Source organism: Drosophila suzukii, chromosome 3 (genome assembly GCF_043229965.1).
Source record: "Drosophila suzukii chromosome 3, CBGP_Dsuzu_IsoJpt1.0, whole genome shotgun sequence".
In the NCBI taxonomy this organism is placed as follows: Eukaryota; Metazoa; Arthropoda; class Insecta; order Diptera; family Drosophilidae; genus Drosophila; species Drosophila suzukii.
The window spans coordinates 85,382,678-85,408,576 of NC_092082.1; the positions used below are offsets into that span (position 1 = coordinate 85,382,678).

Genomic DNA, 25,899 nt, shown 5'->3' on the forward strand with positions numbered 1-25,899 from the left:
TTAAAAAGGTACTAGTTTTGCAAACTTTTTTTTCATTATAATCTGAACCTCAATTTTTAAGACGAAATTCCTTGCTAGAATCGAAAGATTACATTCTGCCCTTGGGATCTTTTGTCGAATAAAACGAAAAATTCTTATGAGGTGATCCTAGCCCAGCAGATACTGGTCCTCGAATTCCACGTCGTCTCCATCGTCCAATAAATGCGGCGGCAACGGCATATACGGCCCTGAATCTTGAGTAGCCTGGTTTTTTCCGTCTTCGGCCAGTTCCGTGGCCTCCTCCTGTTCTTTCTCCTCAATGGCGATTTGCTCACGGAGTAATATCATCTCATTTTCGCCCACCACAGTATGGTGCTTACGAAGGTGCTGCTGCAGCTCTCGAAGACTGTGCAACTCTCCAGCCGCTGCCGCGCCCGCCTCCCCGTTCTGCTTACACAGTTTGCAACGGATGTAGGCCGGGTGGGGAAGGTGCTGGAATCGATGGAACTGTAGCACCCACTGTCGATTTGTCTGCAGTTCCTCGTCACAGTCCTGGCATCGATAAAGGTTCTCGCCAACTTTGTTCATGTGCAAAAGGTCCAGCTTGGCAAGACCGTGGTAATCGTTGATGTGCTCGCGCCACTCCTTCTTGTTGCTGGTTGTGAAGTTGTCACCGCACTGCGGACACGCCAGGTGATAGATGGACCGCAGCTGCGTGTCCTGCTCCGCTTCATCGTCATCCAATTCTCGGTGCGGACGATTGTCACATCGATTGGTGTCACGATTAAGATGCTTGAAGAACATTTGCTTGCGCACAAACTCACCGTCGCAAGTCAAGCACTTGAAGGATCGATGCGGCAAATGGCGGAACTTGTGCGACTGCAGCTGTCCGATGGCGCCCTTGGTGTGGGTCACGGTCACCCGCTTGTAGCACTCCAGGCACAGGTAGTGATGGTTATCGATTTGCCGGAAGTTAAGTCCCTCGCGGCTGTTAAAGTTGTGCTGCTCCACGATGTGTTTGCGCCAGAAGGCATGGGAGTCAAAGTTCTGATTACACTTGGGGCAGAAGTACGTGATGAAGTCCAAGTCCACGGCATTGTGGTACGAGATGCTGTCCTCCAGCGTGTTGAGACCAGCGGGTCGGGTTGGTAAGCCACCAGGCTGTGGTTTCAGGGAACGACTGATCGCCGAGGAAGCAGCAGAGGAGGAGGAGCATCCCGGTGGAGAGGGAGCTGCCGGAGGAGGAGTGGGCAGTCTGGGCTTCTCCCTACTGTTATCCTTGTAGCGGCCGTATACGTGCTTCGGTTTGGTGATCATCGCCGGAGTCTCCCTGTCGTAGATTGCGTGACGGGCCCTCAAATGCGCAGCTATGTTCGGCTTGTGATTGTAGCAGGTGCCGCAGATCAGGCACTTGAGATACAATCGGTACGGAAGATGGCGGAAGTGATGGTCCTGCAAGCCCTTCAGCTTCGAATTGGCCACAATATCCTTGCACTGGGTGCACTGGTAGCGGAATTTATCCAACTGCCGCATGTTTAAGTATTGGCGCTTGTCAAAGTTGTGCACTTCGTTTATGTGACGGCGCCACTCGTACTGGGTCTTGTACTCCATGCCGCAGGAGGGGCACAGGAAGATGTAGTTTTGTTCCACGGTGGGAACGGATGGGTCCATTACTCGAGAGTTCATCATTGACTGTCGACGCCTTTTGAGAACCGTCTTTCTGCAACGGGTCTCGATGAGGTGAGCCCGGACAGCCGCCGTTGTGGGGAAGAGTGCGGAGCAATGAACGCACTTATAGCGATGATTATTACTTTGCGACGTTGGCGGTGGCGGTGGTGGAGGCGGCGCAATTGGGAAATCCTCCTCATCCGCCTGCATCTGTTCGCCAAAGTCGTTCTCCTCCTCCATGCTGCCTTGCTCAACGTCGTCCAGGTAGATGATCTCGTACGTTTCATTCGCTACCGTTACGATCTGCTTGCGCGGCTGCTTGGCGGGCGTGAGAATCGGAGCTGGTGGCCCAGGTCCTCCCGGCTTTTGGGGCCAGCCAACGCGATGATAGGTAGCCAGATGCTTCACGAGACCCTTCCTGTCCGTGTAGGACTTGTGGCACTTGCGACACCTGGCGTACGCCTTGAATGGAAGATGCGTGATCCTGTGCTGCTGTGCATTCTGGATTCCATAAGCATTGGTGATGATCTTGTCACACTCAGTGCACTTCAGCTGCCGTTCGTTGATCATCTCGAAATTCAGCTTAGTCAGATCGTTCATGTTGTGGGCCATGACCACGTGGGCGCGCCAGTGCTTCTTCTCGATGAACTCTTTGCCGCACTGCGGACAGAGATAGTCGATGTGAGGCTCGAAAATGTCGTCGCTGCTGATGCGACCACCGCGTCTGGGTGCGTCCTCAAAGTAGGGTGAGTCTTCGTCTAAGGGGGCACCATTTCCCTCGCCGTTTCCAGTATCCTCGACGCATTCATCTTCCGCTATTATGGCCACTGGAGCATCAGCTTCTTCCTCGGCCTCCTCGGGCATCAGCGTGTTCATATGGTGGTGCTGCAGTAGATGTCTGATCACTTCCTGATGATCCGTGTAGCCCTTGTAGCACAGTTTACAGCGCAACCACTCAGGTTGCGACAAGTGGCTAAATTTGTGGGCGCGCAGCGATTTAATGGTGTTAGGGGTCACAATCTTCAAGACGAGATAGGGGATAAGTACAAAATTGAGTAGGTTGAGCTTAGGCAAAGATTTCTCACCTTTTTGCACTCGAGACACTGCATCTGCATGTCCACGCTCCGAAAATTAAGTCCCCGCCGACTGACATAGTCGTGGACGAACTCGATGTGCTGGCTCCACTGGGCGTGGGTGTCGCACTCTGTGCCGCAGTCGGGGCACATGTAGTGTATGTAGTCCTCGCACAGTTCGGCCGCTCCTCGACTGCCAGTCGATTTTTTCTTGGAAACCTCCTCCGGTAAAGGCCGTTCCAGGGGACCGACCTCATCGCCATCCGGCTCGAGCAGCTCATTTCGCACCTCGATGCGATCTAGGTCCTCCTCGAAGTCATTATTCTCTCGGAAACTCTTCTCCCGCTGCAACTGCTCGGTGCGCGATTCACGAACCCGTGTCTTGCGTCCCGCAGCATTGTAACCCTCCCGCATCATGGCCACTACTTCGTCGCAGTGGACCATGCGCAGGTGCACCATTAGGTCTTGCCTTTAATGGATAATCACATTTAAAAGAAGTCCCTGAACTGGACATTCTGAGCATTACCTGTATTTGTACTCCCGCTTGCAGATGTAGCACTTAGTGCACCTGAATGGCAGGTGCGTGAACTTGTGCTTCAGCAGGTTCTCCCGACTGTGCATGGCAATCCGCTTGTTGCACTCCCTGCAGCGCTGATAGAGCTTGTCCAGCGGCGTGAAATTCAGCCCGCGCAGGGTGTTGTACTTGTGAATGTGGTTCATGTGCCGCTTCCAGTGGTCCTGTTGCCGGAACTCTCCACCGCAGGCGGGGCATATGTAGACCACGCCCAGTTCGTAGTTGATGAGCACACCGTTCTCATCCGTGGCATTGATCTGAGAGGTGGTGGGGCGTACGGAGAGTCCAGGACCAATTCTGGGACGACCCACAGTGCCGGGAAACGAATGGCGCTGCATGGGGGGACGCAATTGCTGGCCCATTGGACCAGCAGGAGCCAGAACCGGATGCTGTGGCTCTGCCATGCTCACAATGGGTTCCATTTCGAAGTCAAAGAGGGCATCGTCGTCGGGATCGGGTTGCTTTGGTCCCCTAGAGGCAGCATTCCCATAGTCCTCCTCCTCCTCCTCCTCCCTCTCGTCATCTTCGCCATCCAGCAGGTCATCAATGGCATCGCCTGCTAGGATCTCCGAATCGCCAAGGAAATCATCATTGCCATTGTATTGCTCGCTGTCTTCCAGTTCCGCCTCCGGCTCACCCTCCTCGAAATCCGAGGAGAACATCGACGTCCACAGATCCATGCCCTCCATTTTTGGCCAGCGAAGAGGTTTTTGTGCGACAGCTTGCGTCTTCAACGGGCTCTTCGGTGTGTGAGTGCGTGTGCGTGAGAACTAGTTTTCGTATCCTATGCCACAATTGGCCAAAGAGACAACTGCCTGGGTTTTCACTGTGGGTGGCTCTTTACGGGTATTCCGGACACCAGCTTCCATCTTTACCGTTGCTGCATTCGCGCACTCGTCACTTTGTCTGTTTGCATCCGCGTTTTGCCCGTAGGGGCATCGGAAATATAGCAAAAATTACAACTTTTACTAGTCTGCAAAAATCAGAGCCATTTTGTTTGCGGCGTCGCGGAGTCACGGGCCGCTAATAAACTGTGACGGCGCGACGCAGCGTTGCCAGACCTCGGTAGTGGAAATCGATATTCAATAATCGATAACAATCGATTGCTTAACGCTTTTTTAATTGAAAGACCGCGAAAAATTAGTTTTCTTTCTAATTTTAATCAACATCAATCGAATTAGATTTATAATAAAAGCAATTCAATAAAATTTGAATCTTCAAACTATGCTTAAAAAAGGCTTTCGAAGTCTTTATTAAACTGGCTTTATTCAGATTACTTTTAATGTTCTATGCTAGGTCGGTCGTGTTGTTAGCGACAAATCTAAATATTCGGTTGAAGTGTGATCATATATTTCCACCTCAAGACATTGCAAAATATGTCTATGAATATCTTCCAAATCAAATCCCTAAATCCATTTTCAGATCAACGATCTTTCCGCCAACTACCAAATTAATTCAAAATGCAAAGTTATGTACGAAAGGTTTTTATTGAACAAAGATTCGCGCTTGAATTTTGTATTTTTACACTTAATTAGTACGTGCACATTAGTACGTGCAAGGCGTACCGTTTAAATTACACATTTAATGTAATGTAATACAATGTTTATTATGTATGTGTTTACGTGAGTGTTCGTGTGAATGCGGTTGGTATAAATATAAATATAGATGTGGCGTGTAGTATGCAACTAGAATTAAATCGAAAGTCCAAGTGTGATTGAAGGACCCCATCCGGCCGCCTCCGCTGGCATCCTGCTTCCCTCTCCCTCACACACACGTACGCACTGATGATAATGTAGGTGTCATAGGTTCCCAACCGGAATATCATGATATATAATAATACGGAGGAGCCGCGGGGCGGGGATCGGATGCTTCAACGTGGTCGTATTTTGTGGGGCCAACAGGCTACAGGCTACACGCGTTTCATGGAAATATTACACGAACTAAGGAATTTAAATTACAGATTTGCAATGGGGTGGTGGTGGTGGTGGTTGTATGGTGGTTGGTAGTGATAGGTAGAGTGCGCCGCCGCCTAAATGTGGTTCGATTAATTCTCGTCTGGGTGTACAGCAGCGATGCTTCAGATCGTTGAGCAATTGTAAATCTCTCGCTTAAATATTCGTTGGCCATCCTCCTCCGATCTGCCATTTGATTTTCCGAGCTGTTCTCCGTGGATACGGGTAGGGTTATGCGTAATATAATATGGGTAGTATGATTTCTTTTTTTTTGCTTCTTTTGCTGATTTTTTCTTATGGTGTCTCTTCCCGCCAACGGGCCCCTCCTCCTCCATTGCTTGTGCTGGGATCTGAGCAACTGCCGTTGTCATTACCAGAGTCCCGACGAGTAGCCGCCTGGGGGAATACGATTCTTGTTGATCACCGGAGTGCCGCCATTGGACGACTCCTGGCGCTGGTGGAAGTCGTTGGCTCCAGCCTTGTAGCCCTCGCCGGTGACGGGATTGCCCTCTGTGGAAATAATAGAAAGCAAGATAAGTAAATGGTAAAAATATTAAGCTTAATAATAAAACATCTAAGACTTCTTATAATTATAAAATAAATTTAAATGAAGGTATGTGGGTTTTTGAGCAGGGATCGTACGATATGATATTTATATCGTTAAAAGGCGAGATAAAAAATACTTAGGGGACTGGCTAAACTGGTTGGAGTTTTGGATTGGAAATTTTTTTGTAGGTATAGGAAGCTGCAACCAGAACCAAACGCCCACCTCGGATCTTGAGCTTCTTGGGCTTGAGACCGCCTACACCATCTCCATTCAGACCAAGACCTGTGATTGGATTGCGAGAATCGAGCTTTGAGCACTCCTGATGATCTTCCTTAATCTCATTGGGGCATAGCCCAAGGGGCTCCTTCAAATCCGGAACGGCTGCCATCTTGTTCAGCGAATAAGCCTGATCGGGACTATTTCCGAAATCACGTCGAGTTTGACTGGCTTCGTCGACTTGATCGGACTTGGTTAAGGTGTTAGTATCTGCTGGCACGTCCCCAATTTTGCTATCTCGGCAAGAATTGTCTATGGACAGGGCGTCAGCCGGTGGGATGGGTTTGGATATTGGCACCGGGGTTGGAGGACACAAGTCAAGTGGTATTGATTCTTTGGTATCTGGTACTGCTGCTGCTGGGCGAATTTTCGGATGAGGAACGAGGGCAGTCGAATCGGGGATGATGAGGAGAAGGTCCTAGTGGACACTGGACACTACAAGTACTCACTGCTCATATTGCGGAAGACTGACGCGGAACGATACAACACCGGGATAGTTGTTAGCCAAGATCGATGGACGAGACGTTTTCGGTTTTTTAGTTTTTAGTGCGTGCGTGTGCAGTAAAAAATATATACACAAATTTATAAATGCAGAAGAGCGTAAATTCACAACTTGTTTCGATGGATAAAATTTTGTTTAAAGCGCTTTAGTAATATAATCGGTGTAGCTACTTCGTGCTCTGGGCTCGTACTGAATGGAATCCCAGATCTTGACTGGATCTCCATTCTGACAGCTCTATACTTGGATCGAGTTCGAATCCAGCGACTACTATTTTTTAACCCTGGGTTAAGAGAGTGATTCTCACCTGATCTTGAGCCACTGTTCATCTTGAGGTTCTCGGTCGAGGACGAGACCGAAGACGAGGCCGAGGACACCGATCCGCTCTTGCCGTTGTAGTGGCCATTGGTGGTCAGCAGCTTCTGGGCGGCGACTGCCTCGGAGTTCTGCCCGCCAAAGGGGATGCTGCTCTTCATGTGGTTCTTGCCGGGGGTGATCGGGCGGGAGGGTTCCCCAAACAGCCGAGAGTGCGAGTCGACGGTCTTCTGGCCGCGACGTGGGGCATCACCTGTACATCATCATCATCATCGTCGTCATTGGATGTTCATCACGGTTGCGGGGGTAACAAATCCAAAGGAATAAAACAAATTGGGGAAACCAAAGAAAACAAAACATTCAAAATTAGTGGAGTTGTGTTGGAGTAAAATGTTAAAAATTAGTTTCTTAACTGTGTTTTACAAACAGGTACGTAATTGGGACAGTGGATGGGTGAGTACACTGAGGGAAAATCATAAGAAGCCAAGTATTAACAAGTGTTTTTAATGTCTTACGGGATACAATATTATTTACATTTAATTCGACGTTAAATCAGTAACAATTTAAAAAGCTATGAAATGATTGTTCAATTTTTAAGATCTTTTTAGAATCGGTTTTAAAGGAAATACATTTCTTGATATGATTTAAAAGATCATAATCCCTGTAAATATTTAATTCTTTTTCAAAATTGCTTTATGGAGTCATGAACTTATTGAAACAATGGCATTGTAAGTCAACAAAATTAGTTTAATATGTTAATTCCTATACTTAACAACATTTTATTTTATATGCTAAGTAAGAGATATTTCCTCATTGTGTTTTATATGGCAAAGGTTAGCTAAAATTGAAAGAGAAGAGCCTTGAGTTCTTTTGGACTTTATCTGTTTGAACTCGAAATGTCATCGGCAGCAGGTGGAAAAGGAAGCAAACCGGTTGGAATTGCAACTTCTCGAGTGGGAGTGGGTCAGTATTTCTGTGGGAAGTGGGCTGTGAGCTGTGTTCTGAGTTTTGTATTCCCTGTTCTGGGATTTAGTTTTACTTGGGTGTCAGTGCGAGCTGAGACTTTGCGTTGAAACATAAATTAGCACAAAATTGGCGACAAAGAAAACAAAGTGAACACAATTTTGGGTTAACGCTGGGGTGTGAGGACTTTCTGTGCAATTGTTGTGGACATGAATTAGGAAAGGAGAGACATAGTTCAAGTACCAATGAAATAGAATCTGTGAGCTCCTTGTCGTACTGCAAAGATACGTAGAAAAGAAAAGATATAGAGCGGGGGGAAGGGAATAAAAGAAGAACGAGAACGGGAAGAAAACGATAGACATTTAATAAGCATTTAATAGACCAGAATCCACTGCATCATCTATAGACATCTCATTTTTCAATCAAATAATAGAACAAGCAACTAAAGTTCATATTTTTTTTTTCATTTTGCTAGGGGAATCACATTTAGGGTGGATATAATCTTAACCTACAACTTACCGTTGTTTTTCAATCCATTATCTTTCTCGGCAGCGAATATGTTGGACACCATGCGATTCTTCACGTTCCTGGGGGTCTGCGGCATCTCCGATCCAAAGATGTCGCTCGATCCGCCGCCTGGGGGCCTCAGCACCCTGCAAAAATAATGAAAAAAAAGGCAAAGACTCATTAATTACAAGCTCATTCTTTTACGCTCGGTAATTGATATGGCACAGTGCATAATTCACAAATTTCCACACGCTTGCCGATGAGGAAAACTGCAATCCTCGGTGCGGGGAAATGCATTTAATGTCTGTGTCTAATCATCATCACTGCGAATGCAAGTGGAAATGGTGATGGGGTTGGAGAAGGAGAAGGAGTAGACCAGCACTCATCGAGTTTAAGACGGAGCTAGCTGGCTGGGTGAGCACTCAATGGGCATTAGAAGTCACGCCAAGATGCATCTCACATCTTCCATTCCAGCTGCATCGCAATTAAGTGGAAACCCTGGCATAAAGAATTGCAGCCGAGACAAAAGGCTGGCCAAAAATGTTATGCTTTGTGGCATTCACCAGCCACTCAGTGCTCAGAGCTCAGTATTCCAGTACTCAGTACTCATCCAAGTCAGTCAGTCAGTCGCCATCCACGCAACGTTGCCCAAAACCAAAAGCCAAAACCACCAGCTACAGTGCACGTCGAATCTGTAAGGCCTTAATGGTGGCAGATCTCAGCGGGTAGTCGTGGTTTATTAAAATTGGACAGGGTAACGCAGCAGGACTCGATGAAAATAATTTTTAAAGCCACAGTTCATAAACTTTACCGGAGGAAATCGCTATTATATGGTTATTTCCGTTTTCATGAACATTAAAAAAGTAATTTGCAGTTCAATGACTGCACTATAATGATTTGGAATATAATTTTAAATGAATAATTATGTTGTAGATCCTTAAATATTTTAATCTTGTGCTTTCTTAGCTTAAGGCCAGGTTCTCTGTGGTATAAAGCTTATGTTTTTAGGGATGTCTCAGAAAATTAAACAAGAAACGTTCTTATTAGTTCTTTTTTTAACAAAAGGAACCCTATCCTCGCTGGTAAGTATACCTAATGTAATAAAATGTGATGCATATCTAGCGATTTTATTTGATGTTACATGTAATATCTACCCCCATCTCTCTGCCCCGCTGAACCTCAGACATTTGATCTTTTAATTTGGCCAAAATCGCAGCTGTCTTGCATTTGTGAACCGCACTGTCAGCCATCGAAGACTGCGGCTATCCGAGTGTATCTGAGGTTTCTGTGAATGCATTTTACTGCCGCCAGCATGAGACGTCAATTAAACTCTGCAACAGTTAGCTGAACTGTGGATGCTACCAACTTCTCCAGCTTTAGCTAAAACTCCACTTACAGTCCCAGCTTCGACTGAATCTCCTGGTAGATGGTGGTTGGTGGCTGGTGGTTGCATTTGCCCCCAGGCTCGGAAAGCCAAAGACCAAAGACCATTCACTTGTCAACATTTGCTTTTGGTCGCTCTCTTGGCCATTTGCTATTGCTAGTTTACTACTGCAAGACGCCTTCCTCGGGGCGTCAATCAAATCAGCGGGCTTTCAGTGGGCTAAAAGATTGCGTTTTTATGCACCATCTGCAAATGAAAGACACGCGGCACGCACTGCTCTTCCAAGGAAAGTGAGAGTCGCTCGACTCAAGCGATTCCCGCTACTTTTGTTACACTTTTAAGATAATTAACAAAATTACATTGTAATTACCGCCGATTACTGTTGGTTTAAACAAAGCTAAATGCTGAGAGCTAAAAGCTAAAAGCTAAAGTGTGGCGCCACAAAAACAATGAGCATAAATAATAGGGGCAATTCCCAGTTTAGCATTCATTTCGGGTATTAAAACTTTCTACCAGTAGAATTGAATTGAGTGCAGCGGAAAAGGGGAAAAGTGGGTGGTGGTGGTGGTGGTAAAGGTGCGTCGTTGTCTTCCTGCTAGAAAGTGCAACCCAAATTGCGTGCCCCGGCGGAAGAGGAAGGCCTCTGCAACTGCGGCTGGGCCTAATTAATTATACTACACTGTACACAGCGGCTTCTTCTGACTTTCCAAGCTTTTCTTGGCCCTCGAAAACATGACAAGGCGTCAAATGCGCAGCCGCAAAGGCAAAACAACCGTTAAACGGCCGCCGCAAGTGTGTGAACTGCTTGAAGAGGGAGCAGCGGGGGAAAGAGGGGGCCATATAGCTACACTGAGGGAAAACAGTCAGTTTAATCTATAAGTGCATTCATGCTGTAAGCAAAACTGAAAATGATTCGTGTTTCCTTAACACAGTAAACTTCCATTTTTATTTGGAACACTTTCCTAATCTTAAGATCATATAATAAAGAACTCTGAAATACGTAAACCAAGGATCATACTTATATCGTGAATTTATAATATTTTGATACATGAGATCTGCAAAGGTATATAGCTATAAGGTTAGGCTTTAACTTATTATGAAGAACCTATGGAAACTCCAACTTTATAAAGTTGATAAGTAATTCAAAACTTTCTGGCCTTACCATTAATCATCATTTGTGAAAATTAATGCAAATGAAGATCTTTTATCTTGCCTAAGAAAACTTGAAAAAGAGATCTAGCCATAGTGATATCAGTGATATCATTAATCACCCAATGATATCTAATTTTCCAGTGTAGTGGAGTTTTGCGAGTGGCGTCGCGTGGGGAAATCGCTGAAATAACTCGCACTCGCAGTTCGGGTTGGGTTGGTGTGTGGGGTAATTGCGATCATAACTGTCGCACACTCTATAAGACCGGGGCCTGTGTGTGCAAAGTGTTCTTATTAAAATGTCTTGAGGCTTGTTAGCACAACCAGCGGAGCGTAAAACTCTTCTTTTTTTTTGTGTTGTACTCTTTCTTTTTTGACAAAGACTTGTTTCTCCTGCTGTGATTTCATTATTTTCTTTGGGTTTTTTTTTTGTTTTTGGATCGGCAGGGTTGAGAGGAAAAACTAACAAAGCAACGGTAAATGGGCAATTTTTGCGCAAGTGACGAACAAGTAATAATTATTTAAACAGTTAAGCCGCCGCCAGAAAAGCCAAGTGGTCTCTCATTCATTCATGCATGTGAACCTACCGACTTACCGAATGCGGCCCGATCAAATGGAAAGCGAAAGTTGCGTCTGACTTTGGCCCATGTTTCGGATTCGGGCACAATATCCAATATCCAATATCCATGCACTTATTGGTTGGCCAATGTGGCGAAGATATGCCGACCATCTTAATGGCCAACCATCCTAGTTGGCCTGGCCTATAGACTAATTACCATCCAAACGCCGGCTGTGCGAGGTCACTACTTACTATAAATAGGTAGCTCTTCCACATTTGGAAGCTTTGCTCTTTTAATGGCCACAGGTTATACACATATTTCTATCCCCGCCAACCAAAACCCATTATTGTCCCCGGAAAATGTGGCAGTTTATTTTGGCATGGCTTCCGTTTGAGCTGGTTTTGGCCATTTACTTTCCACACGCACTGTGACGCGCAGTCTGGCTTCCCTGGAATCCTCCAGTCAATGGGCTAATTCGCAATTAACCTATTTGCCCTACCATAAGCGTCGCTATTTCTGCTCTTTTATGCCTGGTGCCATAACATTTGCCTAAACATGGGTAGGTAAAACAAGTGAGCTATCTTTAGGGTGGTTCTGACTTTAAGGTATTTAAAAGTACTCTTTAATATTTTATTGACTCTAAAGAGGTTTTAAAAAAGAAATAAAGAATGTAAGGGTTCCATTAATTTTAATGAAATACTTAGAACGGTTCTCGTGTTTAAAAGTAGGTTTTAAATTTAGAAAACCTATGAATATTACATTTTAAAACCTACTTAATTTAAAGCCTACTTTAAATATATTATTCACTCTAAAGATGTTATAGAAAGGAAATAAAGATTTTCATTAATTTTAATGGAATACTTAGGGTTGTTTTCGTGCTCATGTTATACTAAAAGTAGGTTTAAAATTTAGAAACGGTATAAAGATTACATTTTAAAACCTACTTTTAAATGGAACTTGAAATCTATGCTTAGACACATGGTTATTTTCCAAGTTCCACTGTAGTTGGTTTGCATTTTTCCTGGGAACCTAATAGCTTGACTCATTTTGAAATATGAGCCAAATCGAATGGAGCAATCTTGCTGCACCCCGTACCGCCTTTGAGCACTGGATCATTGGAAAACCTTTCACACACACCAGGCGCCGCGGGCAAAAGTTGACCAAGTCAGGAGATCTGCGACAAAACAAGACCGCCAGGTGGAGCTGGGAGTGCGCAGGTGGCTCCCAGTTGGAGTTGGAGGAGTCCAAGGAGAGCCTTGTCCTGGGTGATGACAAAAATTAATGTATATCGGGGGCAGCGAGGGGAAGCTGCAGGAAGAGGCCGCTCCGAGCGAAAGGTAATGTGGCATTGGAGCTCCAGCAACAACAACAACAGCGAAATTTGAAAACAACCTTTTCGGGTAAAAGTTGTTCGGGTTGTGCATATAGAAAATACTTGGCTCAAAGTGATAGTTGTCGCTCTGATTTAGTTTGGGTTTAGTTTTTTGATTTTCCTCTCCATGGCCTTTCTTCTTCGACACAGCTCTAGGGTATTTTCCTATTATTTTCCCCCCGTCTCTCTCTCGTTTTCCTCAAAATGCTGCTGCGATAATTGTTTTATGTTTGCACACATATCAGGGGGCTTTCCCAGATTTCCCTTTTACCCGACGTCAATTAATTACAACACCAAGAAGGAGTGGCCAGCCCAAAGTCCGAGCCAAATCATCGTCGATATCCCAGGCAGCAGCACTTTGTTGTAAGCCTCTCGATTTTAAATTATGAAATTAAATTTAACTTTCTATTGCGCTTGACCTCATAAAAGTTGTACGGGTTTTGTGTCAAATTTTTCTTAGAGAAGGGGTGCAGTAATTTGAGTTAGCATAGAGTAAATATGATACTTTTGTCTAGATATAATACTCCAGAATCAAAGACAATATATTAATATTGCAGACAAATGTATCATTTCTATAAATATGATCAGAAAGATAAATAACTTAAGAATCAAAAACATATCTTTTTAAGGGATTGTAGAAAAACATACATTTCTATAGATATGATTCAAAAGTCAAATCAAAGACCATATTTCTTAAGGGATTTCAGAAAATCAGTTTACATTTCTATAGATATGATATAAAGTTAAAATCTTAAGAATCAAAGACAATATTTCTTTAAGGATTTTAGAAAAACATTATACATTTCTGTAGACATGATCCGAAAGTTAAATCAAAGACCATATTTCTTAAGGGATTTCAGAAAAACAGTTTACATTTCTATAGATATGATATAAAGTTAAATAACTTATGAATCAAACACAATATTTCTTTAAGGGATTGCAGAAAAACATTATACATTTCTATAGATATAATCCGAAAGTTAATCAACATTTCTTTAAAGGATTGCTGGATATTCCTTTTTCAAGAGTATTTTCATTTCGAGTAGTCTCTTCAACTAACGTTGAGCCTCATAAACTTCAACGCCAAATTCATTACGACAGTTTTCTAATTAACCAACTGTCAAAATTCGTTTTTACTCAGCGCACAAGTAAAAGTTGAAATCGGAGATCTGCTTCCTCTTCTTCCGCGAAAAGCTGTTGGAAAACTTTTTGTGTATTGACAGCGTGTGGGAAAGCAAGTCGCCCGAAGACAACAAACAAAAAAAAATAGAAAATAAAAAACTAATGTATTTAGAGCATAAGAAGCTTATTATTGTCTCGTTTCTAAAAACGCATTCGTTCCCTATGACTAATACTTGAAAATTTCGTAATGAAAATTGGTTGTTGGTGGTGTGAAAATCTCCGTCTTTCTCGAACTGTCCGGCTGTCAGGCTGTCAGGCTGCTGCTTCTGGCCAAGACAAGGGGAAAAGGCAGAAAAAGCCAAGTAAAAATCCAAGAGACAAGAGAAGACAAGGCTGAAATGGTTGTCCGTTGTCCGTTGCCAAGCCAAAGTTAATTTGTTTCTTTTTTTTTTGGCTAATGCCTGGAGTTTTCGAGGAAAAGAAGGGGAGTCTGGGCGGATGCCTCATGTCGTTTTATAATAAAGTTGCTGCTATTTGGATAGAGCTCGGGGGGGAAAAGCGGGGTGTGTGTGTGTGGGGAACATGCAACTTGATTAATTGCAATTGATTTTTATGACTTTGTTTAAACTTGGCAAACGTTCGGCTTAATTCGCTCTGTGTATATAGTATGCAAGGGACATGACTTTCCCGGGAAAAAAAAGGGTCGGGTCACAGCGATTTTCACTCAGTCTGCAGATCTTCAGCGAAATGGAATGTCGAGGAGTCGTCTTCTGGACTCTCCCTACTCATTTGTTAGTTTTTGTTTGCCTGCTGAGAGCAATCATGCAATAAAAATGCACAATTTACTGCCAGTCAGTCAGTCGGGAGGCCTCAGCTTTATGGTTTAGTCCATAAAGCATCAGCAGTAGAGTCCAGCCAGCCGATCGTTATGCTGCACTGCACCTGTACATCATGGTCATCATAGAGATGGTCTCCACCATGATGGAAATGAAAATGGAGCTGGCACTCTGAAGTTAGCAGTTTGGAGTTTGGAGTTTGGAGTTCGGAGTAGGTTCCAGTTGATTCGGCTGGATTCGAATGTCCGGGTAATTGTTTATCGGACGAGTTCACTTGATGTGTTACTGTTTCTTTTTTTGTTGTATCTTTTTTTAATGCCTTTTTCTGCTGCTGCCCATCTATTATTGAGTTTTGGGTTTGTTTGGCTCATTATGCTTGCTGCATCACTGCATCGCATTGCACTGGCTGCGTTGCTGCTTCCTTTTGTTTCATTTAAAACGTGTCCCGTTCGCTTCGTGCAACCGCAAAAAAACGAATGAAAAAAAAAATGTTGAAAAACCTAATGAAAATCCAACTGAAGCACGAAAATTGTGTGCGGTTTTCTTCTATTGTTGCTGCCACTTTTGTTATGATTGTCTCTCCCTCCCATATTTGATTTACCTAAAAACGTTGATTAGTCGAATCCCATTATAATTGCCCGCCTTCGGACAAAGCCAAATCAAATAGAAAAATACAATGTAAGCTGAAGAATCTACTTTCCCCTCGCTTCGAAAAGGAAGGGGAGGAGCTGCACTTTTCAGGGGGAGGGAGGCGTGGTGTTTCCAGTGGCGGTGGAGATCAGTCAAGCGCGGTATGTTTACCGTTGCTTTCCACTCAAAAGCTTTTCGAATCCAATCAGCTGTGGCCGGCAAAAAAAAAGATATATATCTCTATCAATCGGATCGAAGTTGTCTCAGGCATTCGAATTCCACACAGGTGATGGCAGGAATGTTACTCAATGGAATGCATTTAAACCTTATAAGGAACCCCCTTTTATTTTACATTAATCTGTAACATAAAACCAGATACCCCTCCATATATATTTATATTTCTTAGCTTTTCAATAGCTATTCATTAATTACAATCGGTAGAAAAAGAGATATTCCAAGTACCCTCAGAGTAATATACCTCCTGCTGAGACTCCCAATTAAAGACGACTTCCTCTGCCCATGATGCAACTACACTTTGAGTGTCAGGTCCACGCACTTTTCCCATTTCCCTCTCTCTCAATCAATGCAATAGCATTTAAATTGATATGTTTTCCTGGTCAGTCACGGTCGTGAAAAGTGTCGGATGTCAGCGGGTGAACAGATTCAGCCCCTCCATCACAAAAGATGCGCAGGAAGACACTAGAGGGCACCAAATCAAACCGCAGCGGGTGGTTTCTTTCGGGAGGTGTTTGATTAATGGACGGAGCGGGATTTGATGAAAAATTCATAATTGGACACGAGTGGAAGGAGTTGTTGGTGCTGCAAAGCCATAGATTGTCAATTATCGATAGTGTTGGCCTGAGCCCGATGAATAATTATCGATTAGCCGTGTGCAACCGCACAGTTTCAAAGGAAAGTGCTGTGTGCTCGAGAGGAAAAGCTAGCTGGCTGTCTTGGCTTCGGAAAAGCCGCATGCATGTATATGTAGATGCCGATAGTGATGCTGGCATTTTTATTATTATTATGTATATGCGTACGTAAGCTGGGATTGGCTTCGTAAATTGTGCATTTCAGTGCCAGAGTGCCAGAGAGCAAACCATACCAGAATTGCTGACACACTCATACCCATCGCAGCGAAAGTTGCAACACTGTTGCGCTTTTAAATATGTAATTAATAAATTTGTATTGATTAATTTGCGGCTTTGTGGAAAGCGAAAGGACTTTCTAATATATTCAGATAGAGCTCCTCCCGACGAGAGGACCAACGCTCCTCCACCTTCAATTTCAATTTCAACCCGATCGATGGGAATTGAATACTGAACAGCCTCATTCATCGTGTCAGGCACTCAAAGGTACAGTATCCATCAAAACAGAAAAAAATAAAATCCATATATAGTATATATTTTTGAGGTTGCCAGGGGAACATTCAACTAAAGGGCCGAAAAGTTTTTCCCCACTTTTCCTGCCCGACTTCCGTGTCAACAGGAATTACATTGACGCAGGCATTACACAAATGTGTTTGATTTCCTTTTCGGTTCTGTTCAGTTCTGTTCCATTCAGTTCTGTCAATAGGTCATGATAGTGGGGGGGTGGTGGTGCAGATTTCTACTGATTATATTCCTCATAACGACTTTGGCTCGTTTTCCGCATGTTCTGCAATCATTTACATAAATGTTGACTTGGCAACGCCAAAAAAAACATTCCCATCCAAGTATATATATTATATACGGATGGCTATTAATATATGGAAATTCTTGATTTGTTTGCCGACTTTCCTTGCAGAATGAGGTTAACTTCAGGTTGTAAACAGTAGATATGCGGGCATTGTGCAAAGGAATTCAAGCGTATAATGATCGTCAGATGGATAGACAATGCCATAAACAAAATGAATTGTCATGATTTCCGCCGCTTATACAACGCAACAAAGAGCGACAATTCAATCCGATATCTTGGCGCGTCGCACCTTTGAGATTTAATTTGATTGTTTACAATAATAAGTCACGGCTGCGCAGAAGAAAGGGGGACACACAAAACGTTGCATCGAAATGCAGAGAAAAAGTATATTAATCATTTTCCTTCGGCCTCTGGCGGGAAAGTCCAAGGCGGTATATATGGTATATGCTATATGGTATATGGTATGTTACACAATCGCAATCAATGACAATGATTAACACATTTTCCACACTTGGCCCCAACAGCGTTTGCGGCAGCCACCCATCGATGGACCATAAAATCCAGCAAATTGTTTATAATGCACATGGCACACATAAGGAAAATTGTTTCTATTTGGTTTCTGCTGCGACCAAAACTAATCTCCGATCCCAAAATGCCCGCGGAGAGAAGCAGGGGTTCAATGTCCGCCACGGACCAGCGGACAACGAACGGACGGACAGACGAACGGACAGACGAACGGACAGTCGAGCGGACAGGGAAGCGGACTTGGACTTGGAATGGGACTCCAACTACAACTCCAAGTCGAAGTTGGAACAGGTACGAGAGCGTAAGAGTGGTAAACGGAACAGACATAAGCAAAAAGCATTTCGGTAACGATTTTTGTTTCCCCACTCGAAAGGTGAAAAATGGGTGGTGCTGGGCAGCAGGGGCTTGGTCAAAGAATTGCATGCAAAAACAAAAGCCGAAACTTAACTACTGGAAAAAAAAAGAAAGGCGGCAAAAGTTGAGAAAAGTCGATGGGGGAAATACCCTGGGACTAGCGGTGATAAACGGTAATAAGATAATGATTTTTGTTTTAGCGGTAATAGGTCGTGATTGTTCAATAATAAACATTTTATTATATTTCGTATCATTTGGTTTATGGGTGTATCTAATCAGTTTTAATGTTAAACAGCATGAATGATTGCCAAAAATACATTTCGCAAACTAGCTCAAATTGAATTTTCGTTGGGCTGTTACAGGCTGTAATTAAAATTAGAATGTCTTAAAAATCATGAGTCCAAATAAGGGTATAAAAGTTGCAAAAAATAGAGTATTCATTATTCAGAAAGTAAAGCATCAAAAACGCCTTGACATTAATTGATACTTCATAAATAAAACCTTAAAATTCGTAGCTTTTTTAAGAAGTTCAATCATTGTTTATGGCTCAACAGAACCATCAATTATATATGTCCCACATTTTATGTCACATCAAAACTAATATTTCGTAAACACCTCCTCATAAATGCAAATTGGCTATTGTTTTTATGGCTTTAAAAGAGATTGTAATACCCTCGGAGTTAGAAAGGGTATGTACCTCTATGTTCCCCAAGAACGCCGGTCCCTTTGAGTTTTGTGTGCGGTGGCATCGAGTGGACTGCGATGGTGTTCGGGAGTGTTGGGGGTGGTGCTTTGAGCGGTGGTTTTGGGCTTGGGGCAGTTGGCCGTTGGCAAAGGAAAATCAATGAGACATCCAAAGACATGCCACCACCACCACCACCACCTTGGGTGGTTCACTTGCTGGGTGGTTAGGTGGCTAGGTGGCGGAGGTGCCTCGATGGTTTCGGTTCGGTTTTGTGGGAAGTAGGCGCTTGCAAAAGTGCTGCTCCCCAGATTACACATACGCCCCGTGCACACGCGACTGTATGGGTAGTATTAGTTAGTCAGTCAGTCAGGCGGCGAGGTGAATGAACGCTAAATTAAACTACACACATAACCAAATGAATATGCAGTGTTTGTTTGGCTTGGCAGCTCAGCCGCTCAGACAATGGGATAAAGATGAAGATGAAGATGCAGATGAAGATGTTGATGCAGATCACGATGAGATGAGGCTGCCTTCCGAAATGTTTGCCAATCAAAGTTCACTCGAGCGGTGGCAAACAATAACAAAGTATGCAATGAGCACGTAACAGTTGATAAACTTCAGGGAAAATGAGTCGGCCGTCGGATAACCTCGATATAAATCATTCAAGTTGAGTAATATTTTCAGCGAGAATATATATGATTTCGAAAATGACACATAATTATCCTAATAATAATATGGAATGCTAAGACAAAACAAAATATTTTTAATATGCCTAACAAAAATTCTTCAATTGATAAGGAAGTAATGTGTTATTATTATTTGTTAATGACAAACCATTGCTGGTCAAATATTTTTCATGAGCCTTAGTAATATTTTTGAATTGATAAAGACAAATCATTGCTTGTCATTCTCAAATAAATATTTTCTTACAGCTTGTCATAATTTGAAAGTCATTTTGGTTAAACATAGATAACGATAGGACTATTTGTCAAATTAACCAATAACATGGTTCTCTTTGTTTCATTTTATTTGTGAGTCATGGTAATACAAGCCCTTTTTAAATCTCAGGAGATACTTTCTTAACAAAGGAACATGTTAACAAAGCCCATTTTTTGTATGATTAAATGCCTTTTCTTTCAGACTTTAACCTCTGTTGACATAAACGGATTGGAATACTTCTCTTTGTTTGGGTATCCTTTTTTAAGCTCTTAAGATTTGTTAATATCTTTGAAAGGAACAATTTATTGACACCGTTTTTCGACATGCAAATTTTTTGTTCTTTATATTCTGTAAGAGTTCCATATTATCCTGATTTTCTTACCTCTTCTTGGCTTTGCCAACATTGTAAAGCTCAACGTGTTTGAAAGCAGCGTAGGCGGCCATTTCTGTTTGTTTGTTGGTTGGCGAAAGGATAATCTCTCTGTTGGATGGATGCAATTGCTTTACTTTTCGCACTGGAAAAATCTAAGCGCCCGCGGAAAAGGGGGGGAAAAGTGGAGATTAGGCACGTGGGGGAAAATGTTGCAGGATGCTGGATGATGACTCATAGCTGGGGATGCTGCTGCATGTGCGTAAAATCAATAGACCCTCGACTTTGAGAGAATGCAAGGAGCATCGCTCTCTCTCTCACTCGGGAGATAGAGCGATGGGGATGCAGGAAAAGCGGACGCAAAACGGAGAAAATTCCTTTAGTTAGGTAAGTCAGGATATCATCATCACAATCCCCCATTTCTTATCGAGCAACATTTTCCCCAAGCCAACTATCCCGAAATTCCCAAACACTTCACTCACAAAGAAAGCTAGAAAACTTTTGATTTGCACTCGCGATGATTTTCGTTTCGAAGGATATATTGAGTGTATAGGCAATATATGTGTGTATAGGATGGGTTTTGTTTTAGAGTGTGCGACCGCTGGTGATGTGCACGTTTCGATAAATGTCTGGCGACTAAAGTGCAGTGGGAAAAGTGAAAAGCATTTTATACCACGGCAGCGCGAGAAGTTTTATCGATCCAAAAACAACGACCGAAACCCAACTCACTCAGAGCGCAAGAGCTGGGCGAGAAGAGAGCGGGAGAGCGAGCGCCAGGCCATGTGGCGCATCAAAACAAAAACAAACTACAGCTGATGCTGATTGGAGTTGGAGCCCTCTCTCTTTTGGGGGCTCCCATTCTCTCTTTGGCAGAACTCAACTCGTGGTGAGTTGCACACTCTGCTTGTAGGTCAGAAAAAAGTTTAAAATACGCAAAGAACTCAAGCGAAAATAAAACATATATCTCTAAGCCGCTCTTAAACACACTTGAGGGATTAAACTTTTTGCATTTATTTTTTATTTTTATGCGTGCCAGCGAGAAGTGTGCGCAGATATGCTTCAGTTATGCCGTGCCATTGCAAAAAGCTCTAAAAAAGCGAAAAAATAGTTCAGGTCTAGTGCACTTCAGGGTTCCTATGCAATTGTTTCTTTCCTCAGCTTCTTCTTTTCGTTTCTTTAGATGCTTCTTCTGCTTCTTCTTCTTGGGTTTATGCATCTGGTTGCTTTTAAGAAAAAAAATCAAGTGCATTTGGATTTTTCAAACCAGAGGTACCCTATCTATACTTGACTTGATTTTATGACTTTCTGTAGGGGACTAGGAAAACTATCTTAAGATCCTAGCAAATTCACTTTATAGCTGATACCCTAACTTAAAAACACATTTTAGAAACTAACGAACACTAGAATTCTTGGGTTAATAAGAGATTAATATCTTTTTTATCATCGTAGCAAATCCTAACTCAAAAAACTATTTTTCGAAACTAACAATAAAAGATTAATAAATATTTCCATGGCATCCTAATATTACTTTGTCAGTAATCTCTTCTTAAAATGCTAAGTTTAAAGAAAAAAGAAAAGCTCTAGTATTAATATTAATTAGGACCTGTTTAGAAATATTTTGAACTTGGACCTTCTTCCTAGTTTCCCCTTATTTTCAATTACAGGGTGTGAACACCAAAAGCAGTAGCAAACCCACAAACATGTTTCCCAACCAAGATGAAGCTGCTGCCACCCCAGACATCGGGTCTCGTGTCTTTCGAGGAGCTGAGGAACATTGCCGCTGCCGGACATAAATCACTTTCATCATCACCGAACGAACGGAACGCTCAGTTCAGTTCAGTTGGGGCCAAAACAGCAAACTCTAATTTCAAGTGTCTTGCCACTAATGAGGCCGCCCCTTTTGCCGCTTTTCCTGTATTTTCAGCACTTGCTGCTACTGTTGCTGTGCTGCTGCTGCTGCTGCGGCAGCAAGAATTTAAATGCAAAATGTATTTGCATACTTCGTTTTCTTGGAAAACATTTGGCACAGATTTGCACACAGAACAGGAAGCGCAAACCAGCGACTAAGAGGATCGGGCCACGGAGCCATAGCCATGGAGCCAAAGAGTCGAGTCGTCGGAGGGGAAGTTGGGTCAAAACAGTGGTTATTTTTAGCTCTGCGAAGACACTTTTGTTTAGCCGAGCCAAAAGTTGACTGGCCGTCGTCGTCGCCGCAGCTTTTGCTATTTTACTATCGGTGGTGGGTCGTGGGACTGGCGACCCACTGAGCGGTGCACGGGATGGCAGAGTGGTGCATGCGGCAACCTGACACCACCATGCCACTTGCCCCCTTTTTCCCTGTCGGCACAGTGTGTGTAAGTAAAAGCCTAGGCGTAATGCACTTGCACCAGAGTTGACAGTTCAGATTGTTTCCCATGAAGGGATTTATTTAGAAACGAACACGTTTTAACCTTACGCTTCATAAAAATAAACTAAGGAGTCCTAAGCACGTACCTTTGCTATTTTTAGTAGATTCACATACTAATTTATTACTTTCAGACATTAATAAATATAAACATCATTTTATTACACTTTTCTTAATCGCCCTTCATAAATACAAGTGATTTATGGATATACCTAAAGATAATATTATAAAAAACCTATTTAAAATCTTTCAGTAAAATTGTATGTGAAATAATCAAAAACTTTAAGTCAGAACTTCTAAAAATAATAGATAGAATAGATATAATAGATATTTAAGATATATACACAACCCTGTTTAAAGAGATTGAACCTATGTTTGCTTTAGTTGTCTTCCTGTTCCAACACACCAATATATCCTTTAAAAAATTGCCAACACTGGTTTGCCCAGGGATGAAGTACAAAGGGGTGGGGGGATGCCCGGAATGGGGACTGTGGGGCACATGCCCACTCCATGCGGTTAAAAATAGTAGATCTCCGTCTTCTCCTGCCATTCCGCCCATCTCTTGCTTAATAGCTAAGTGTCGCCTGATATTTCCCCAGGAGAAGTGCAATGGAACTCACTCGAACACACAGATACACAGTCGCCACTCGGCAAACTCACAACTCACATTATTTTGAGTACAGTGGTCGCTGGCAAAATATGAGCCCCTGGGTATTTTATGGTAATAAATTTCCGCTTTTTAAGAAATATGGCTTTTACCTTTCTGGCGCTTTTGGACACTAAATACATATAATCACATTTGAATGGGCTTTCTCTATGGCACATTAAAATATATGAGCTTTTAGTTGAGTTCAGAAAATGGGTTTGTTTTACCTTAAGGAATATAACTTATTTCTAAAGGGGTATAAAAAAATGGATTTGTTTCGATAGAATATAGAAATATTATTATTTTTCCATTGTAATGTTTGTAATATTTCGAGTTAGTTTAGGATATATCCTATGAATGACCACTGTGATTGCGTGTGTGTGTCTAATCTCATCGAAGTCGTCTGCTCCACTTCCCTTACCCCCAACCCAACCACCACCCACGCCCCTTTCTTTCGACTCTATATGTGGTGCCCTGTCTTGTGGACATGGAGGTAGTTAAAACATCATAAGGCACAAAAGTAGGGATGGATTGCAAGTACAAGTACGTATAAGTATCTGAAACGTGGGCAGTGGCGGCGGTAACTGACAATTCAAGTGACGCGGCGGCAAGCCCTAATGATTATAAACCAGGCATCGACACTTCGCCTTTGCCAACCAGACAAGACATTTCTTCGCCACATACTGCGAATATTTAAGCCAATAAATAATTTCACTGCACAAAGTGAAATTTCCGGCTGCCAAGAGGGCCTGCATAATTACCATGATGGATAATACTCGCGTACGTGTCCAATATATGGAAATTTTACTCGCTACCTATAGTATTTGTGACATTCGGAAATGCATTTTCCAAGCCATATTTATGGCCAACTTTCGTTAATTAAAAACTTTACACTCACTTTTATTACTCACGCTCTTTTTTATTTTTTATTTTTTTGGAGCCCCAAGCGAAGCTACTGAGTTACAGGTGGAGTAGTAATTGAGATCTTTTAACGATTGTGAAGGAAAGCCCATGGCAATCTCAGGATATCTTTAGTGCTCTAGGGAGAAAAGGCTTATTAGCTGTCAATAAAATGAACATTCATATATTTTCTCCTCCCATTTGCAGTAAAACTTGTATCTCTAATAGCAACTAAAAGGGTTTCTAAATGCATGTTCAACGACCTTTGAAATCTCTGCATCCATATGCATACAGATTTCTTTCATCTTTCACTTATGTACACTTAACCTGAACTTATCTTTGGCCAAATTGCGGACTGAAACAAAGGAGCACTGCCCCTGTGTACATTTTTCACATATGAATAGTATTTAGTTTTCTCTGCGGGCCATTGACTGACCACCGAAAAGTCTTAAAAGCGGAGATTAAGTGGAGCAATTAGGAAAACGTGCACTGCAAACAACCGAAACCAGCACAAACCAAAAAAAAAAAATCAACTAAAAAAGAGGAGACGGGGAAACAGTGAGCTTGAAAGCCATCAAAAAGCGACTTTCGGTCAGAAAGGTGAGCGGTTACCGGTGGGCTATCCATCCGTTGCTCTCTGCTCTGGAAACTTGACTACTATGCCATGCCCCATCCAGCGTTTAAGATTCAACGTTCAACATTCAAAATTCCCCTTGCCACATGCCACGTTTAGTTCGGGCTAACAACTCACTTGCTGCCGCTTTTGCTGCTGCTGGGAAATGTCTTGGAAATTAATCTCTTTTTTGGCTGGGCCAGTTCATCATATTATTAAGGCATTAGCGGGCCGGCAGCCTCAGGGGCCAGCTGCAAATCGCTGAATCGGGAAAATTATCAAGGGAAATGCATCATCGTCTGCCGAGGCAAATCTTTTAATCAATCTCCATTTCCCCTGGCGCCCTGGGATGCCGTTAGACCCCCGTATACCCCGCATATCCCCCGAATCCCAGTAGAACGAATGCAATGGATATGGCCAACAAACACTTTCGCTTTTCGCTTTTAAATGCCTTTCGTAGGTCCAAAGACCCACATATGGGGAGTTTTAAATTGGAGTTTGGCCCCAAAAGCCCCAAAGCCCGATCCCAAATAGTCTTTTAATGATGGCCAACAATAGAGCAACTTCCTCGAGTGCATTGTGGGTATACCCTCTACGCACTCGCAAACACTCACCTATTAAAGGTACTAAGGTAACAATTACCAGAGCAGCACAAAAAAGCCAAGCAAAGCTGGCGTTAAATTAATGCTTTAATTTCTTTTGACTTTTAACTTTTCAACTCTTTTCGGCTTCGTTTCTTATAGAGAAACTTTTTAAACACACTTGGAGAAATATAGAAGGTATACGAGTCTTATCATAAGACTTCTTTATTTCTGAAATAACTTATGTTCCCTAATCATCACTCAATAATTGGAATGATATTATGTTTCTACCTCTAAGTCCCTATTAATCGAACTACTTTAATTGGCAACAGAGAGTATAAATGCTTATAAAATATATTCTTTAACTCTAAGTCTTCATAACTCTTCATACTTTTTTGGTGGCAGATGGTGGTTTAAGATATAAAAGTTCGACTGTATATGAAAAAAGCATGAACAGCGATAGGAAAATTATACCTCATCATTAAGCAATGAAAAACAACCTATTGAAACACTAAGTTAATCGATTTATGATACGGAAATATGCAAAAAGGAAATTTGAAAACAAATATTAGAGATATTTATATCGCTGTGTACCATATGCCAACGGGAAACTCCCCATTTTAAAAACGCGTGAGGTCCAATTGAAAACTTTTGTTTGTACACAGTAAAAAGTAAAAACTGACGTCTTGAAATTGAGCGCATCGAGCAGGAAATGTTGCTAAATTTGTTGGACAGCGCCAATATGCAACATCTCCAGATCTCCAGATGAGGCTGTCCGCAACGCTATATACCGCCTATATAT

The 25,899-nt window shown here is 42.7% G+C and overlaps 2 protein-coding genes across 11 annotated transcripts in view; both read right to left on the reverse strand.

The window, feature by feature from the left end:
- Window positions 1-69: 69 nt before the first annotated feature.
- LOC108011674 (zinc finger protein 845) lies at window positions 70-4,314 on the reverse strand. Its single transcript, XM_036818300.3, has 3 exons — window positions 3,247-4,314; window positions 2,733-3,189; window positions 70-2,667 (listed from the first exon to the last, which is right to left on the reverse strand). The coding sequence occupies exons 1-3, from the start codon at window positions 3,981-3,983 to the stop codon at window positions 148-150; spliced, it is 3,714 nt and encodes a 1,237-aa protein (XP_036674195.3). The 5' UTR covers window positions 3,984-4,314; the 3' UTR covers window positions 70-147.
- A 448-nt stretch (window positions 4,315-4,762) lies between these two features.
- The window catches only part of Jupiter (microtubule-associated protein Jupiter), a 32,416-nt gene continuing 11,279 nt past the window's right edge, over window positions 4,763-25,899 (reverse strand). The window contains exons 1-8 of one of the 10 annotated variants that reach the window (XM_065866013.2): window positions 20,436-20,599; window positions 19,966-20,064; window positions 8,366-8,499; window positions 8,090-8,122; window positions 6,876-7,136; window positions 6,519-6,536; window positions 6,016-6,426; window positions 4,763-5,756 (exon numbers count right to left, since the gene is read on the reverse strand). In XM_065866013.2, coding sequence (XP_065722085.1) covers window positions 5,617-5,756; window positions 6,016-6,426; window positions 6,519-6,536; window positions 6,876-7,136; window positions 8,090-8,122; window positions 8,366-8,499; window positions 19,966-20,027 — 1,059 coding nt within the window. In that variant the 5' untranslated portion in view covers window positions 20,028-20,064; window positions 20,436-20,599 and the 3' untranslated portion in view covers window positions 4,763-5,616. Of the gene's footprint in view, window positions 5,757-6,015; window positions 6,427-6,518; window positions 6,537-6,875; window positions 7,137-8,089; window positions 8,123-8,365; window positions 8,500-19,965; window positions 20,109-20,435; window positions 20,600-25,899 lie in introns of those variants that run through there. The other 9 variants (XM_065866014.2, XM_036818365.3, XM_065866016.2 and 6 more) reach the window with 9 other exon arrangements.